We start from the raw sequence: 19,293 nt of genomic DNA on the forward strand, positions 1-19,293 counted from the left end.
CACTCTTTCAGTGAAAGTGAAAGGGTGTTGATAGCTTGCTCGGTGCCGGGTACAGCTGTAGGTGGTGGGTAAATGGTCGCGAACAAGAGACACAGATTCATTACTATTTTTATTCCAGAAAGGGAGGTGATTGAAGAAGTAAACAGGCAAAGGTGAATGCAGATGGTGGTACTTGCTGTGAAGGAATAAATAGGGGAAGAGGATAGACGGAGTGGAGGATGTTGGGAGGGGCGTGCTGTTTTCAGAGAGGATGGAGCTTGACATCTTTAAGAAACAGAAAGAACCCCCCGGAGTGAGCTGGAGTGAAGAGGAAGAGGGAGCAACATGGGAGCTGAGGTGGGAGAGACAGGCGGCCACAGTCCCAGGGTTGGGGGGCCACCGTCGGAAGCCACTGGGGCACTGTGAGACGGAGAGTGACGGGGTCTGATTTACGTTTTTTAAAGGCCCTTTATCTGTTGGGAGAAGAACCAGCTGGAAGGTGAGTGAAGGACGAGGGTCTTTGCTGTTGTCCAGGGCAGGGGTCATCCTGAAGGCAGGAGGCGCATGGTTCGGGGAGGGGAAAGGAGGAAATTCAGTAGGAGGTGGGACAAAAGCGAGGAGGCGAGAAAGAAGCCGTAATAGCAAGAGCTCGGAATAAAGAGCCGAGAGGATTCTCGCCTCCAGTCGTCTCTGTGACCTGGCGTGAATCAGCTCACTCCGCGCCTCAGGGGTACGCGGCAGGACGTGGACCAGCTGCTGTCTCGGACCCTTTGCACCGCAGAGTCTCTGAAATGCACAGTTTTTCTCTTCCTCCATAAGGAGTAATGGCCTCTCTGCTCCCCGTTAAATGGACTCTCGAGACAGCTACGTGTTCCTCGTTATGGTGACAGGTTTTTAACACGGTTCAGTAGGCCTGGGTTGCTATGGAAACCGTAGCCTTCAGAAGTCACAGGGATGAGATAAGTAGGAAACAAGGCCTTGTCAAGGCCTCGGGAAGATGCGCTATAGGGGCACAAGGAGGAGCCTAGGTGGGGAGGCGGGTCCCCCAAAGCCTTTTTTCTGCCTTCCCCTGTTAGCACCTCCTTCTTGAGGAGGTACGACATGAGGAAATCAATTAAGCTTCCCCTGAGGGGCAGACTATCGGTGGGGCTACAAGGAAGGGGTGGTCCCTCACATATATCACTGAGGACAACAGGACACTGAGGATCAAAGATCTTCAGAGCTGAGAGAGACCCCAACAGTATATATATTTCAACCCTCTCTATTCGTAAGTAAGGAAATAGCGAACCAGAGGAGGGGAGCAACTCCCCTGAGGTCACACAGCACATCAGCAGCAGAGGCGGGGGAACGAAAGCCTAGGTTTCCAGGACTGGTCCCAGTCCTGGGGGCACTGGAGACGGGCACATAGCACAGATCAGGGCTCCCCAAAGCTGTGCCTCTGCTTTCTACTTGGGCAACTGGGGACGTCCCCAAGCTAAGATGATGCTTTCTGAGATTAGAATGAGGCATGAGCTTTTTGGAGCTTTTTACTTTATGAAGCTGAAATTCCATAAATATTGAAATAACACATCAATTGTTCTCATTAAAGAGGGGGACTAACAACAAAAAAAATAGGAGGGAGGAAGAGAGGAAGGAAGGAGACTCAATGGCCATCCACAAGGGAAGGGCTCTGAAGCATTTAAAAAGAATTAAGATACTAAAATAGCTTTGCGCATACCAACATTGAAAATAGTGAAAGCATAATATTAAGTGGAAAAAACGCAAGTCCCAGGACAAGACACAGTATGATGCCACACATGTAAAATAAATAACCAAATAATAAAGCCCACAGAAGAACACCACATTGAAAAGTAAAACTAGAAAAAAAGCATACCAAATAGTTCAATCATTTTCTCTAGGTACCAGGGCGGGAAGCAGGCTTAGAGGTCAAAGGGGACTTTAGCTTTATCTGGAGCGTCTGGTATTTTACAAAGAAAGTATATTCACATAGTATTATTGAACTAAAAGTAAAATTTAAAAATCGAAGCAGTATATAATAATTTTAGAAAACTTGGAAGGACACTGAAAAGTGAGAAGCCTTTTGCCCATATTTCTTTTGTGCCCATTGTCTTTTTCTCACAGATTTTCAGAGTTCTTTCTGGTCGTGGGTTCCATGTTGGTGTATATTCTGCAAGTGCCTTTTCTCATTCCGTGGCTCCCTTTTTTGTTTTTTTAACAGAGATTATTAATGTATCATTAATTTGTAGATGGAGGAAATATCAATTGAAAAGATGATTACTTAGACGAAGGTATATTTGCTTCTTTAAGTGAGGTACTTGTAAATGTTTCTTAAAATTCAGCGTGTAATATTACTACAGAGACCCAATTTTGTGTGGAATGGGGTGTTTGCTTGGTGCTTTTAACTAAGGTCTAACATATATACAGCAGTACATGGAACAGGCAGTGTTCTCACTGTATAGACTAATTCAGTAGTCCATTTTACTGTGAATGGACATTGGAATTATGTACAGTTCGATACTATTATGAATGAAGATGTGATGGATACCCTTGTACGTGTCTCTGGGTGGACGTGTGCTGTCATTTCTAGTAGTGAAGCAGCCGAGTAGTGCAGATACTGCCAAACAGCTTTACAAAGTGGTTGTACCAATCTCTTCTCCCATTCAGCAGAATATGAGAGTTTTAATTTCTTTACATTCTCATGAACTCTTGGATTTGTCTGTCTTTTCGATCATAGTCATTCCAGTGGATGTGTTGTGACATCTCTTTATGGTTCTTATTTCCCTGCTGACTAACGATGCTGAGCATCTTTCCATTTGGATGGCCTCTTCTGCGAAGTGCTGAAGTTCAGTATTTTTTGCCTATTTTTAAATTGAGTTATCTTTTTCTTTTTAATTTTTGAGTCTTATTTATATATTGTGGATACCCGTATTGCACATGTATTCCTGCAGCTTGTCCTTTGATGAACGGAAATTTATAAGGTTCAGCATATTTATCAATTTGTTTCCTGTATGGTTGGTGCTCTTGTGACTTATTTAAAAAGACTTCCTTAAAGTCATGAAGATATATTTTCTTCTAAAAGTTTTGGAAGTTAGCCTTTCAAGGTGTAACTCACCTTTGAGTCTGTTATTTATCTGGAACTGATGTTGGTGTTTCGTGGTGAGCAGAAATCCAATTTCACTTTTTGCCGAGCTGTCCCAGTACCACTGATTAGAAAGACTTTCTTCTCCCCACTCTGCGGTGGTGGCGCCATGTCTGTCTTTATCAAGTGTCCACAGAAGGTCTGGTCATGGCGGACTCTTGTTAAGTCTAATCTGAAATGAATCAGTATTTCTTAAGTATCTATTTATAAGCCTGTTATGTTTTTAAAGGACATTCTATTATTAATGATGAGTATTTCCTCTAGTTTCTCCTACCCTGAGAAATCATAAGGTGATCATTAGGGAAATACTCCAGTCACCAGTCCTCTGTTTTGTTCCAATTTTGTGTGGTTACCTAGCCATCAGCCCATTGCTATGCCAACACACACCAGGCGGGGGCCCTGTTCATTCACGTGAGCAAGGGAGGGCCTGCGTCTCTGGGAAGGAGCCGGCCCTTCTGTCTGCCTTTACTGCAGGGCCTCCCACCCACTATTTGAGACTGCTCCCTGCCTTGGACGCTGTGGTTTACTTCTCTCCTCCTTATAACTTGCGTGAGCCACGGTCACACTCTGGTCAGGAGGCGAGGACAGTCTAGGCCCATCACGGGATCTGCGAAGGCCATCAGACGCCACCAGGGCAGGTCTCTCAACCTCCGCACCGTGGATATTTTGTTGTAGGGGCCTGTCCTGTGCATTGTAGGAGCCTGGGCAACATGGCTGGGTTCCACCCACTGGCTGCTCGTAGCATCCTCCCCAGCGTGACCACCGAAAGTGTCTCCAGACCCTGCATCATACTCCTTTGGAGAACAAAACCTCCCCCTGCTGAGAGCCACTGATCCAGTGCAGTCCTCTCTTTTGCAGATAGGAAACTGCGGCCCGGCCCGAGAGGGAGGCAGCCTCTCCAGGGTTTCATCTAGTGTGGGAGCCCAGGATCTTTACGATGAATTAGCACAATCGGGGCCAGGGAGCCGCTCTGCAGATCGCTTTGTTGGTTTTTGTTTTTTATTTTTGTTTTGGTTCCAGCTCCACTTCTGGCTCCTTATCTCCTGCTTCCACTTTATAGTCCCTTCTCTTTAACTTTGTTGTTTGTCGTTGTTACATAACTGAAATAAATGTATTGCTAGAAAAACCAGAGAAGCAGAAAGGAGAAAACAGAACCACATTGCTACACCAAGATAACCTTTGTTCACATTCCGAAGGATGTCCCTGTGGATATTTATGATCCAATATATTAATATTACATTTTTTCTCTATATGTTTTTACTTTGTTTAGTTATAAAACTAGTCACCAAGCTAAGGGGAATGGTTACCTCTGTGGGCTGTGATGGGTATGGGGGTAGGAGACAGGGTTCTTTTAGTTTTTAGTTTACACTCTAAATTATCGTTTGAATTTGTTGCTTTTTTCCCCTTAAGAGGAAATACTCGCACACTTAATAAACATACACAGTCCCGATGCGTAGGAAGTAAAAAGTAAAAGCCCAGCCTCTACCTCCATCTCAGTCCCTCACGCCATATTTCCACCCGTACTCGATCCGAGATCATTTTTTCCATCCCCCCGAGAAAAGATGTCCTCAGCTGCCCAGGGGACGCGTTCTGTCTCTTTGCCCAGGCACGGCCAGGCAGCGTCCCTGGGCCTTTATCTAAGTGTTTCCTCAGCCCAGACCCAGAGCCCAGTGGTGTTCTTGATTAAAAATGAGCGAGGCTTTGTGGAAAGGCAACTGGACTCCCAATAATACCTTTCCTTTCCATGACTTTACAGTTTTTATATATATTTATATCCTTTCAGACATGTCCTAATCTGGGGGGAAAAAACAAAACAAAACTTGCTAGGCTCATCAGCATATCAGGTAATTGGCAAAAATGGTCTGACAGGTAAGAGTCCTTGGTTCTGCAGAGGTGGCCGGGAGCCCCCAGGGGCCAGGCCATGCGAGACTCCAGGGCACAGAGATCACTGGACACGATCCCTTCCCCAGCAACAGCGTTCACCATCTACACCCTCAGTCTTCAGCATGGAGGGCTGGCCCTCAGGGGATGCGCAGGATGATCTCAGATCCTTTAACTACTTACTAATAAAATAGGAAAGATGTTAAGCCCTCCTGTTTATTAACACACTATTCAACAATGACTGCCGTCTGGAGTCGACAAAATAAGTATGTGGCAATTGAGGTGCTTGCTTAAAATTTTAGAGTGCAAGTGTGTGGTCAAAAAAGTTTGGAGACCACCAGTCGAGAACCACAAATCAGAGTGAAAAGTGGCATCAAACAAGAAACAGAGAGGATGAGGTGGTAGAGAGATTTTCCGGGTGAGGGTCATTTTGTATGCTCAGCACCTAACACAGGGCTCATTAACTGCGGCCTAAATGATAAGGAAAGAGATGTTTCAGCTCAGTCATAGATGATAAAGAGAAGCAATCCTTTTTACCTCTAAAACAGGGGTCCCCAACCCCCAGAGGTAGACCAGTACTGGTCCATGGTCTGTTAGGAACCGGGCCGCACAGCACGAGGTGAGTGGCAGCTAGCGAGCGAAGCTTCACCTATATTTGCAGCTGCTCCCCAGCGCTAGCATCACCGCCTCAGCTCCTCCTCAGATCATCAGGCATTAGATTCTCAAAGGAGCATTGGTCCCTGGTGCCAAAAAGCTTGGGGACCACTGCTCTAAAATTATTAAGATACCACCATTCAGTTTGAGACAGAAGTGGTCATTCACCTTCGTCCACAGCCACCTCTGTCTTTGAAACATGCCACACTTATTTCATTAGTAATTGCCAAGAAATCAGAGCCTTGGTTATTCAATTCTGTGTTGACGACTTCTTTGTGAGGAGACTCCAGTGGATAGAATGTCTAGAAGCTGAGGGTTTGGGGGTCAAAGTGCAATTTGTTCACTGGGTGTTATTTTACAGTGGGCATCTTCAAACACCCAAGGTAGCATAATTCCAGCTGATGGCTGCCCAGGCCTCTGCACCTGTGGCCTTGCTCCTTCCCTCTACGTTAGAAACAAAGATTAGCAAATGTTAGGTGTTAAGATGTACTGGTTCCAAGTGGAGCCTTTCTCATTAAAGTGTCAGAAAAATTTGGTAGGAAACAGAAAAATAAGTAACTTTCTCACTGTGTGACTAACTATCACAAAATACCATTTCCCTGTACCCCCAGTTCGCAGCTGTTTGGGAATTGGCAACCTTAGACGACCTGTCGGGAGGAGGGGAAGATGCTTTCTAGGCCACTTTCTTAGCTGTAGATCTGTTAAAATTGACCAGACATGATTCTGATCGATAATTATAATTCTTTTTTCCTTTGATAATTTGCCAGAGAAGGGGAAGGGGAACGGTGAGACGTAGCAACACACAAAATCAGATAAGATTAAATTACTGATTTATTCAGCCAGGGTTACAGGGAGCTCCTGGAAGTGGGGGGCCCACAGAGCAGGAGAGCAGATGGAGCATTTCTCACATGAGCTTTCCACTGCACCTGGAGCCCCAGATGAGGGCCTGGAAGCTGCAGTTTGTACTTTCTGTACAAAGGAGGGTCCTGGAGGATGTGGGAAGCCGAATTTCTTGCCTACTCCCCAGGCCCTGTGTTCTTGGGGCTTAACATCAGTATGCAGGAACCACAGTACACTAACTGTCTATGTGCGTCCATATAAGGGAATGTTTAGAACAGACCGCTGAGCTCTCTGGTTAGGCCCCCATCCCCCATGCCTTTCCTGCCAGAAAACCAGAGTAAGGGGTTCCAGTGGGGTGCTCAACCTCCAGCTTTCCAGCTCACTTCTCCACACTCACTTGACAAAGACAAAAACATATGACCTTAATATTAGTGTTGTTTGTCTTTTTGTTGCCTCAAAACGCAGAGCAAAATATTACTTAAGAAAATATTGTTCTGAAATTGATGATTCCCTTATGAAATCAGCTAAAAATCAGTACATAGTTTTTCACCCAGAAACAGAGCCTGAAGGTAGAGTCTGTTGTTGGTCTACATGGATGTGACAAGTGTGGGATCACATTGACTCTGTTTTTAAAATATGTATCTTGAATCTTTATCCTTGAGCCAAGTGAAGTCAGTCCCCAGTTAGCCTCATAGACTGAGTAAGTTGGGAATACTGGAGGTTTTGTAGTAGTTCATGGAAATCCCTCATGGTCCCTCAGTTTTAAATTAAGTATGAAACAAAAGGAAAATTTTCAGACTGAAAGCAATGCCAAAATAAAATACTCATCCCTTGAAGAATTTTGATGTGGGTTACAATAAAATATTTTTGCATCCTAACTCTAAAAACCTCTTTACTTTTACTTGCTCTGTTGACAGAGCAATTTACATTGGGTCTAAGCTCGTATTAATCATCTAGTGATTACTTCTCTCATAACCATAATACATTAGTGGTTGTCCTAAGCACTAGGAATAATAAACATTAGCATGGCACTTAGTAAGTGCCAACGTTCCTGAACAGCAATTGTCACTCATTAGCTCACCCCGGAGAGGACCCTTTGCAGGAAAGGGAACACACAGCAGTTCCAAAACAAGGAAATTGGGAATCACTGAAGTACTTTTTTGTAAAACAATTGCTTCTACTTCTTCACACTTTAGAAAACTCATCACGGTTCGATCCCAGTTCAGAAAAAGCTGTAAAAGAACGTTTCTAATGTGGGCGATGACGATACTGAGGTTATGTAGGACAGTGTCCTTGTTTTCAGGAGTTGTGTGCTGATGAAGTATTTAAGGCCGAGTGGTATAAGAGCTTTAATTTACTCTCAAGTGATTTAGTAACATACACAGAACCAAAACAGATATGGCAGAATGTTCGTTGTGACTCTATATCAAAGGTATAAGGGTATTTATTGTTCTTGCAACTGTTTTATATGTTCAACATTTTTCACAGACTTGAAGTGGGAGAGAGAAACCACATCATGGAATATTAAAAGTTTAAGAAGAAAAAGGGCCATGATGCAGACAAGGTCACAGTGTATGAGAAGAAAGGAAAGTTATGAGGGTTTGTTTTTTTTTTTTTTCCCCTGGCTACTTCCACTAGTTGGAAAGATTTATTCTTGGTAACATATGCCCTTAGGTACTTCTGACCTCATTTTTTAAATTTATAGAGGCATCTGCTAGTGCTGAACGCAGCCAGGACTCTGGTGCTGCCTGACTGTTCGATTTACTAGCAGGAAATATCAGTTCAGGAAAATAGAAAGGCAAATGAAGCCAGGGAAGCTGGCCAGTCCAAATTAGAGAGCGGCCACACAGGATTTGTGAGTGGCCCGAAGAGAACACCCAGAATGCCACCGTCGGCATGGACCACGGTGGGACACCTTACTGCTGCTTCCACAACTCTTTGGAAAAAACAATAACGCTGCCTTCTCTCTGTGCTCCATTTAAGTGGACTGTTTCAAACCCAGCTTCTTTGAGGGTCCCCGCCTTTCTATTCTTGCTAAGGAGGGATTTACCAGGAGGTAAAGCATTAGGGGCTAAAATGGCAGAGCCACTTTTCCATGTAGTAGCAAAAGGATTGCATACAGTTACAAATCAGAGCATGTTACTGTCCTGCTTAAAACTCACTAGTAGTTGTTCACTGTCCTTAAAATTGGGACTCCCAACTTTGACACATGAGGCTTGGAGAATTCAGTCACACCTACTTCTCCAACCTTGATGATACTATTTTGTCATCTCCACTATAGATCAGTCCTCCCCCAAAATAAATACAAACTCTGAAAAGAAGGCATCCTTATTGCCAGTGAAAGCAGAGTAGGCTGAGACCCCTGGAAACTGCCCAGTTATCTTGATATTCTAGCTCTGGAGTCTGACCTACTTTGGCATCTGGGAGGCAACAGAAATGCCCACTCCCCTTGGTCGGATGCACAGTCCAACACAGCAAGGCAGCCGAGCAAGGCGTAGGACACTAACTGGGTGTCATTACCTAATCCGCTATTTCAATGTCAGGGCAGCATGATGGAAGGAAGATCGAGGTCGTTGTTGCAGTTAAAACTCAGGCTTAATTTTATGGTCCATGAATTTGCTGATTTCACATTCCAGTGATTTGCAATGAACATAGTTCCCTGGGGCTTTTGCTGTTGCACTGGCCACTTTGGAGTCCCAGCCGCTCCCTCCTAACACTCAGCATTTGGGTGTGCAGGCCAGTGGTTCCAGAGGAGACATGTTCTGGGTGCAGGGTCCCCTGGGCCTCGTGACAAGTCAGGGAGACTCAATTAAGGGACATTTACCACCCAGCATGTTCTCAGCATTCCCAACTCGAGACTTGCTACAAGCACAGGAGAATCCTCATGCCTTTGTCCTGCTCGAGAAAATCTATGTCTCATCGAGGCAAAACTTGACAGTGCTGCGGAATGAAAGAGGTGGATAAGGTTGATTTTTAAGAAAGACGATTGTCCTGTTGGCCCCATGGGCACTTAAGCATCACGAGAGAACCCATAAGCAAGAGAAACCCATAAGGTCTCAGCTCTAGCTTATCACTCGTTTCTTCATTTAATAAGAAGTATTACTCTATTTGCTTATATTATGCCTATATCCAAAAGAATAAGTGCATTACACTTATAGATATGGTGTCCCAAAGTCTAGAGACCATTCTACAGAATAATATCAAAAAAGGCATCACCTTTTTTGGGAGGCGAGGCAAGGGTTGAGTTACGTCTGGGCTGCCTCAGCCGGAATTCAAGTTGATTGCCAGGGGCTCCACTGGAAAGGGCATATCTTTGGATTCAGAAATTCTGGACTCCAGTCTTGCTTCCATACTTGGTAGTTAGGAGACTCTGGGGAAGTGACGCAATCCTCTGAGCCTTAGTTTTCACACCCCAGAAGTGCTGGCGCTAAGTACCTACTTCATAGAGTCTTTATATGAACTGGGGTGATGAATATAAAGTCACCAGAGATTAATAACCAGACCTTCAGTCACCAGGGGTTCCCTTTTAGCTTTTTCCTACCATAAATCTCCTGAGACTCCAGAGCCTGGCTCCTGCCTGCCTGCAGCCCCGCCCGGCCTCCCTGCTCTCACAAGGTTTCCCGCTCTGTTGACTTCAGCGATCTTAGCTTTGATCTTCTGCCTCCTCTGCCTGCATTGCATCTTCCTGCCAGTTTAAATCCTTGCTCACCCTCTCAGGGTCGTCTCAAAGCCATCCTTACCTCATTCCCCCAGTTCTGTATCCAGCACACTTCACCAAATGCCTCTTCTCCCCTGCGAGGAACTTGGTGTCGTGTCTCCCGACTCCAGCTCTCCACAGCCCTTGGAGAGTTGCTGGCAACTTCTCTTGCACCTAAAACCCATTCTGTTTCATTTCCCAGTCACAGGTGTCCTTGGCTCTCTTTCCGCACTAGATTGTAAACTTCGTTAAAATCTAGCCTTTCCAGACTTACCTGTCCTCCTGTTCCCTGCACCGCGCAGGCCCCTCTCAGGCCCGTGGAGCACACCTGCCCTCTCACTTGTGGATTCGCTTCCCCTGCTCAGTTTTCCTCCTCGGGCTAATGATTCTCAAATTCAGATCCATTCCCCAGACTCTGGGGAGTCCCAGACCTTACGTCTAGTTGCCTTTTAGACATCTTCTCTTGGATGTCCAGACATCAGAAAACCACACTGCCCAGATCTGATCTCAACTTCCTCCTGCCTACAACCCTGCTGGTCGGCACGGCCCGGGTGTCGTTTTTCTCTGCCTGCTCTCACATCCAGTCTGGCACTGGGTCTCGCACAACTGCTCCCTCCTCTCCGACTCCTTTGCCACTACTCCAGGCCCTATGTCTTCTTCTTTGGACTATTCCAACACCCCTTTTGCCCTCCCCCAATCCTTGCTGTCTCACTTGAGCCAGAAGGTGAAATTGCAGATCTGACCATGCCATTTCCCCGCTGAAAACGATCAGGATAGTATCTGAACACCAGGGCGAGGCTTACAAGACCCTTCCTACCTGCCTCCTCCTTACCACTCCTTCCTCACGTCACATCAGGTCAGCCTCACTATTGTATCTGCAGCACCTTGCAGACAGACTTGTGTGTAAGAGACGTCTACTGTTTGTTGAATGGTTGAGTGAACAAGTGAATGAATGAATGACTTAATTTCTGCTCAGGCTATATCCTAGTGAGAATTGGTGCCTCCTTGTTTGATCTCTAGATAATATTATGCTCACGTTCTCTACATCGCTCCCGTTGGCCTCTCATATCAGATAAAATGCAGGTCCTAAGTAGAGCTGGTCCCTCCCAGAAGACTCTCTTTTCATCGTCATTTGCATGAGATATGGAACACCGCTGATTCTCTGTCAGAAACACAGACTTCAGGACCCTGGACGAGGGCTAGATTACAGCTCAGCCTGCAGACAGCTTGAGGAGGGGACCTGAATGAATAAGGGCCCTGATCAGTTTTTAAAAAGAAACCACTGTAGATTGGAGGGGCTTGGGAGACTCCTAGAAGGTGAAATGTGAATGAGTCTTAGAGGAATGGATAAGAATGAGTGGAAATTTTTGGTTTTAGAGGAATTTATAGGTGTAAATGAACCACATAAGTGGATCAGTTATTTGCTTTGGAATCACACTGGCAGATCTTCAAATATTTGTTGGCTGCAATGAAATCATTTACACAAATTCAAGAAAGAGGTTACCTCTGGGGTTGGGGAACAGAGGTATCGGTAACTTCCTGTTTCTTTGGCCAGAAGATGGCTCAAGGCTTCATTCTTCTTCAAACTGCATATATATGTCACAATTTTTTAAGTTTAAAGAATGCTAGTATCTATGACCAAAAACCCAGCAAATAAGGCCACAGAGGATGTGATCCTATTAGATATGAGTGAGGCTAAAAAGTTTCTCAGATGGTTAGATTTTGAGTAATTTTCTCCTATTTCTATTTTCGATAATTATACTTCTTTTTCATATCATAGATGTAAAATTAGGGGGAAAATATTTCAAGCATTCCTAAGGCTTCGGCTGCATGGGCTGCTATAGAAGAGCAATGGGTGTGGAAGCGAGGTGGCCCTAGGTCTCCGTGTCAGCCCCACTGCTTCCTTGTCACTGTGTGGACCTCGTTTGGGAACCTCACCCCCCCCGCCCGAGAGCTTCCATGTCCTCGCCCACAGGTTGGGGACCTTAAAAGCTACCTCACAGGAGGTTCTGAGGCCTAAACCCAGCCGTGAGTACAAAGCACTTGGCACCTCGTGCTCAGAGAGACTCACTACATCTCCTTTCCTGAAGAACAAGGTGATTTTGTTGTTACAGACTCTCCGTTCTAGGAAAGGACCCTGAGAGACTGTTTAATCCAGCCTCTTCATTTTGTTCCTTTAAAATTATTCTTAATTGCACACGATAACAAATCAAATAATCTAGATGAGGTTGTGATTAAAAAACCATCCTTCTTGGCTCCGCTGCACCGCTGCCCACCTGCATCCCAGTCTCCAGGGCAACCTGTTCTCATCATCTCTATTTCATGTTCTCCTAGTTATCTCCATGATGCTTAATAATGTGGGGCTGACTCGTTTTTTAATGAGCAACTTTAGACAATACTTATTGACTCTCCAGTTGGAAAGATGAGCTTTTAGCTCCTTTACATCTCTCCCAACTCTTCCTCCCAGTATTTGATTATGTTATTTATTACTTCCGTTGTTTTCCCTCGTAATCAGAGGTAATATACCTCTATCGCTCCTTTTGGTAACATTATTTCGTATCCTGATTTCTTTCTGTGCAAGTGACACTTCCACCTCCTACCTACTGTCAGCTATGCTTTTACTTTATATCATCACAGCTGATATTTTATGTATCATTCGTATTTTGTCCTGCACCTATGATTTATCAAGTGTAGTCTAAAAAAAGAAAACAAAACTAAAACCTACGCTATTTACAGTATCGTTTCTTGCCGGACCAAGCGACATGCTAGGATTCACTTCCTTCCTCTGCTTCCAGCAGCAAGACCCCCAAAGCTTTTTGTTTTAAAGTTAAGAAGAATTCGTTACTTCCAGAGGTTTGTTTCAAATTAATTTTTAAAGTAATATAAGTTCAATGTAGAAAATCTAGTAAATACATCTAAGTAGGAAGAAACATGGAGGAAGGGAGAGAGGGATAGAAAATAAAAAACAAACATTCGACAATCCCACTACATGGAGCACTTCTTAACAGTGCTTCACACAGTTCATACAGGCTTGTCTGTAATGTTGAAGAGGTAATGATCAGGGGAAAGATCTAGGCCTATGTAAGAAACCCCAAATAGGAGACTCTCTTCTAGGTCTCTATTCCTTTACATACCACAGACATTCAACTTTTATTCCACATACTATTGAGTACTATGCTCAGTGTTGGGAGTAAAATATGGTAAAGAAAAAAAAAAAAAGATTGTCCCTACCTTCATGAAGATTACATTCCAGTAGGGGGAGATAGACATTAATCAAATAGTGACTCGTATGCATGGATATAATACAGGTTGAGTTCAGATGCAGAAAAGGAGAGTTCTGGGTTCATTAAAGACATAAAACAAAGGAACCTACACTAGCAAGGAGGTATTCGAGGGGGTAAAGGAAGTCCTCCTGGAAGGAATGATGTTTGAATTGAGATTTGAAAGTAGACTTGGAATTTACTAAGCAGAGGGCATGGAGAAAAGAGCTAGGTTAGGGAGCCTTCCTGAGGGAGGGTGGGAATTCTGTTAATGGGTGCACAGATGGCTCATTCAAATAAAAAAATCTGCTCTTGCTGGAGCAGAAAGAGCCAGGGAGGGCTAGTGGGGAAGAAACCTACTCTCTGCATTTCACAGGCCAGTAGCTTGATAGGTTCCTGGGCAGACGAAGGCCAACTGTGGATCCTTGAAGACAGAGGTTGGATAAGAGGGAGGTCAGCAATTAGCGTAGACTCCCTCAATGGAAGTTTGTTTGGATTCCTGATCCAGGCCTTCGTGTTCTCCAAACTGAACTGGGCATTTCTATCAGTTGCAAGGGCCTCAGCTAACTAATGCCAAACAAATACTTTTCACAAAAGGTGTTGCATTGTAGGTGGCCACCTCATTATGCAAATGGCCCTGTAACTCATCCTCTGGGAGCTCGCAAATGCTGCCCCACCTCTGTTAGGAAAGAAACTGCATCCTTTTCTCTTTCCTCACCCTCATTAGCAAATGGAATTACAAGGTGGAATGCACAGAGGAAGCATGCCAGCAGGAAGCATCCTCCAAAGAATCTGCGGGGGTCCTTCCATTTGCAAACTTGGGGAGGTGTTAATGGAACACTCTTGTCTCCCCCAAAGAAATCTGAAGTGGAAGCTCCTCCTGTAAAATGAGTAACGCAGCAGCGTTGCCTCGTTGTAGAAGACCCACCACCTTCTCCCCCTTCCTCCATCCCCTTGAGTGGCTCCCAGCATCAGTTTTACTCATATAAGCAAAATAGAAAGTTGATCGTTCATGCAATGGGCAGCTTTTCTAGAACCAAGAGATTACTAGGAGCAATTGAAATTTTTGGAAGAAAAGAAAACAAGAAATATAAGAGAACTTGTTGGTGGATCTGTGTTTACCAGTCCTCTGCCTGGAATAATTCAGTAGTTCCTCATTGCACTGCACATAAAACCCAGGCTTCATACCAGGCCTGTGAGGCCACACATCATCTGGTCCGGCCCTACCTGGCCTCACGCTACTGTGATTCCTTGTATCACTACGCTCCAGTTTACTCTCTGCCCTAGGGCCTCGGCACTAGAATGCTCTCGCCTCATATCCACATGGCTGGCTCCCTCGCTTCATCCTGTTCTCTACTCAAATGTCTTCCTCTCATAAAAGATTTTACCTAACTACTCTCTGTCAAACAGCCCCTCCCCCATTTGTGGTCACTCTCTAGCTTATTACCCTATTGCGTTTTATCACTGTTCGAAATTTTTTTATTTGTTTACTTGTTCTTATCTGTCTATATGAACTAGAATGTAAATACCATGAGTGCAAAGATCTAGTCTAACTTGTTCAACATCATATCTGCAAAGCCTGGAACAGTGCCTGGTGCTCAACACACAGTTGTGGGATGGATGTTATGTAATAGCATTCTCATACTTGGGGGATAGTCATGTGGATAAATACATTCGTTTATTCATCTGAGAAATATATAGTATACAAATATTCATTCATTTAACCAATAATTATTGAGAAACTGTTATGTCCTAGGCACTGGGAATAAGAAGCAAAAATAGAAACAGCATCCCTGCCTTTGAGGAGACCATAGGATTGTGGCCAATGTGGAGAGATGTGGAGAGAATCAAAGACCAGTTGGTCGTGGGAGGTGAAGAAGAGAGAGAGAGAACGAGCCTCAGGTTTTAGGCTTGGGCAGATGAGGAGATGACGGTGCCATTCTTTGAGCAAAGGAATCCCAGGTGACAAGGGGAGAAGAAAGCTTTAAAAATGTTGAGCTGTGGCATATCTAAATGGAGATAGCCAGCAAAGAGTTGGATATCCGAATCTTGGAGCTTGAGAGAGAAGTCTGGCTGGAAATACAGAGTTTATGAATCAAAGGCAAGGCTTGTAGTCCTGGGAGTAGGTGAGACAAATCAGCTAGGACAAAGTACAGAGAAAAAAAGTCAGACCTTGGAGAAAACCAACATTTAGGGGATGGTTAGAAGTCACACCTACAAAAGAATCTAAAAAGGAGAAACCAAAATAATGGAAAGCAGCAGAACTTATTGTCATAGTAGCTGGGGGAGGACAGTGCCTAATACATTAGAGAGGCCATGAGATGAGGACTGAAAGATAGCCACTGAACTTGCTGACAGAGTCATCTTCGCTAGAGCCATTGCCGTGTTGTGATATAGCTGCACGTATGTTTGTTGTGGGGGAAAGTAAAGACTGGGAAACCGAGAGAGGTGTAGAAAACTCTTGTAAGATGTTCAGTCCTGGAAGGAGGAGAGGGGTAGAAGGGTGGCTGAAGAGACTGGCTAGAAAAACGCATTCGGTGACACTCTAAAAGCGCAGAGCAAGGATCTTGATTGGAAACAACTGGGAGGCCACTGTGGCTTAATACAGAGTCAAACTTTCTCACCGTTAGAGTTCTTCAAAAATGGGTTGGGCTGCCTCCAGAAGGGCTGAGCTCTTGATTACTGGAGGTATCAAAAGATAGCCTGAATGTTATATTTAAAAAAAGAATAAGGTGTTAAATCAGTGATCTAGGCTTCTACCAAAGAAACTAGAGAAAGAAAAGCAAAGTAAACCAAAAGCAAGCAGAAGGAAAGATATACTAAAGATAAGAACAGAAATCAGTAACGTTGAGAACAGAAAAACTATAGAGAAATATGAGCGAAACTAAAAACTGGTTCTTTGAAGAAAAAAGTCAGTAAAATTGATAAGCCTCTAGGCACGCTGACCAAGAGAAAAAAAGAGAAGACACAAATTACCCATATTAGGAATGAAATAGGCACATCACTGTAGATCCCACAGACATCAAAAGGATAATAAAGGTGTACAACAAACAACTCTGTATCTGTATGTTAAGCTTAGATAAAAGGAGCAAGTCCTTGAGACGCAAACCCCCAAACTTCACTCAGAAAAACAATTCAATAGCCCGAGTTGTCCTATATCTACTAAAAAAATTTTATACATAGTTTAAAAAGAAAATTTCTAACAAAGAACATTCTAGATGTATATGGTTTCACTTGTGAATTCTATCAAACATTTAGGGAAAAAGTAATACCAATTCTACACAATCTCTTCCAGAAAGTAGAAAAGAGGGGGACCTCTTCCCAACTTATCTTATGAGGCCAACATCACCCTAATACCAAAACCAAAGACATTTGAAAAGAAAAATGCAAATCGTTCCCAATAAATATAGAGTTAAATCTTCAGCAAAGTATTAGCCAATAAAATCCAGCAGCACTTAAAAGGATAATGCATCGCAGCCAAGTGAAGTTTTCCCAAGAATGCAAGGCTGGTTCATCATTCAAAAATCAATCAATATGACTCATCATATTAATAAATTAAAGAATAACCTGAATGATCAATAAGCCATGTTTTTAGATTATATGATGAATCACAGGATCTAAGCTTAGACATAGCAATGAAGACCAGGTTATTTGATCCCCTGGTTAGGAGAGAAACAGCTGAATTAAGAAAGGGAGGTTTCTCCTCTGGCTAAGAAACTGAGAATTACCCTCAGATCAGGCAGGTCCCCTGAAGAGTTCACTTGTCCTCCCACTGCTATTCTTGTTTCAAGGACGGATCTATAATAACAGAGGGATTTGGGGTTCCCTTCTCGAGCAGGTGGCCTACTAGATTTTCAGCATGGCCTTATTCCACCAATTCCTGAGTAAAGAAAGCCAAGGACACTCACAATCCTGATTCTCTCTGATGCTTAGAATCCAAGAGTGTCAAAGTTGAATGAAGCCTGGATCTTACCTAATACAAATCCCCACAATTTAAAGAGAAACCAAAACCCAGTGGAGGGTGGCTCTTCTCGATCCCCGTCCTCAACTCGCCATTCCAAACCCCATGATCTGGTTCTGGGACCGTAGGCCCAGGAGACCCAGTCTTTCAAGCCTATTCTCCCCAAGACTTTTCCCTCCAACTTTCGTAGTATATGTTTGCTTTTAAGCTTACGTTTATGCATAAACATAAGGTCACCATCAAAACCTGTCTGTCCTGAGTTCTAGACCCTCTTCTCTCACTAGTTAGTACCTGATGTGGAGAAAACCAGCCAGACGCAGGTCTTCACACAGATTCATTCCAGATTAGTGGATTGGAGGGTTGACCCAGCCACCTGCTTTGAATGCAAAGGCCTCACAACCAGCAAGACAAAAGCAGTCTGGAGCCCATCATTTCTGCTTAGTCCCACTGTCACTCATTCAGATTCTTCAACAAACTCCTTATAAGATTATAATGAAAATGTATTGCACACTGATTACGCGCCAGGGACTTTGCTATGAGGTTATGAGGTTATGCATTCTCTCACTTAATCCTCACAACAGCCCATTAAAATAGGTACTATTCTCATCTTCATTTTGCAGATAAATAATTGGGCTCAGAGAGGTTAAGCAACTTGCCTGAGATCCCACAGCTAATAAGTAGAAGAGCCAGAATTTGAACTCAGGTGTGGCTGACTCCAATGCTCAAGTTTTTAAGAATGAAAATTCTTTCTGGATTAAATGAAAAAATTTTTTTCTTTCTTTCTCTCCATATCTGTTTGCAGTCTCAGGAGGAAGTCTGTGATTTGCTCCATGCTGCACCCTTCCAAAATATCTTGCCAAGAGTCTACATCAAAGGTAAGAAACCAGAAACAGCGGCTAGATAGCCATCTTGAATTTGAACTTCACACTCACTTAATCCCAATACACTCAGATCTGCAGTCAGAAAGGGTGAAAGTTAAAGTTGTGGGAAGCTATTGAATAGTCACAGAATGGTGGAACTGGAAATGATATGCCAGATCTCATTCCTTGGTCCTTCTAGGACATCCCTAGCATCTCTCTGTCTAGCCTTGTATTAAATTCTTCAAGTGATGGGGAACTCATCACCCCATGAAATAGATGATTCCATTGTTGGACTGAGATAATAGAACGTTTTCTCTTATAACTAGTTCTGATCACACTGGCCAGAACCAAGGAGAATAGTTCTACATGCTCCATCCAAGTGTTGGAATACAAATAGGTCACCAGGTCCTCCGAGTGTTGTTTCTTCCCCAGTACCTGCTGGTGTGCCCTGGATCCCAACCTCTGCCTACTGCTCTTATTACAGAGGGGGAGCGTTTGGAGGTTCGGATGAAACGCCTGGAAGCCAAGTATGCCCCGCTTCACCTGGTCCCTCTGATAGAGCGGCTGGGGACCCCTCAGGTATGATGCTGCCATCATGGATTCTAAGAACTAAAAGGAACTTTGGAGGGAGAGCATTTGGTCCTCATTTTATAGGTAGGGAAACTGAGGCCCAGAAAGAGGAAGAGAATGGCTAGCCTCATAAAGCCTGTTAATGGCCGGGGCAAGTCTGCATTGAGATTTGCTGACTCTCAGGCCTGAGTTCTTTATTCTACACCCTGTATCCTCTATCCTGCCAAGAAAGAAAGAAATCAAACGAGTGTCTATTATGTCCTCGTTAGATATCAAGAATTCTGCTAAGTTATCTCTCTGAATTAAAACTCTACACACTCTTTGAGTCACTAGTTCACTTCTGGATATCTCTGCAAAAAAAAAAAAAAAATCTTACAGAAACATAAGATATTTACCGTTGCATTGTTAAAGCAAAAACTGGAAAAAACCCTAAATGTCAATCAGATGCCATG

The 19,293-nt window shown here is 43.9% G+C and overlaps 1 protein-coding gene across 1 annotated transcript in view; it reads left to right on the top strand.

Annotated features, from left to right (window-relative positions):
- CYFIP2 (cytoplasmic FMR1 interacting protein 2) overlaps positions 1 to 19,293 on the top strand; it is a 96,145-nt gene that overhangs the window by 67,528 nt on the left and 9,324 nt on the right. The window contains exons 25-26 of the mRNA XM_006906461.3: positions 18,214 to 18,286; positions 18,756 to 18,850. Coding sequence (XP_006906523.1) covers positions 18,214 to 18,286; positions 18,756 to 18,850 — 168 coding nt within the window. The remainder of the gene's footprint in view (positions 1 to 18,213; positions 18,287 to 18,755; positions 18,851 to 19,293) is intronic.

This window comes from Pteropus alecto, unplaced genomic scaffold (genome assembly GCF_000325575.1).
Source record: "Pteropus alecto unplaced genomic scaffold, ASM32557v1 scaffold40, whole genome shotgun sequence".
Classification (NCBI taxonomy): Eukaryota; Metazoa; Chordata; class Mammalia; order Chiroptera; family Pteropodidae; genus Pteropus; species Pteropus alecto.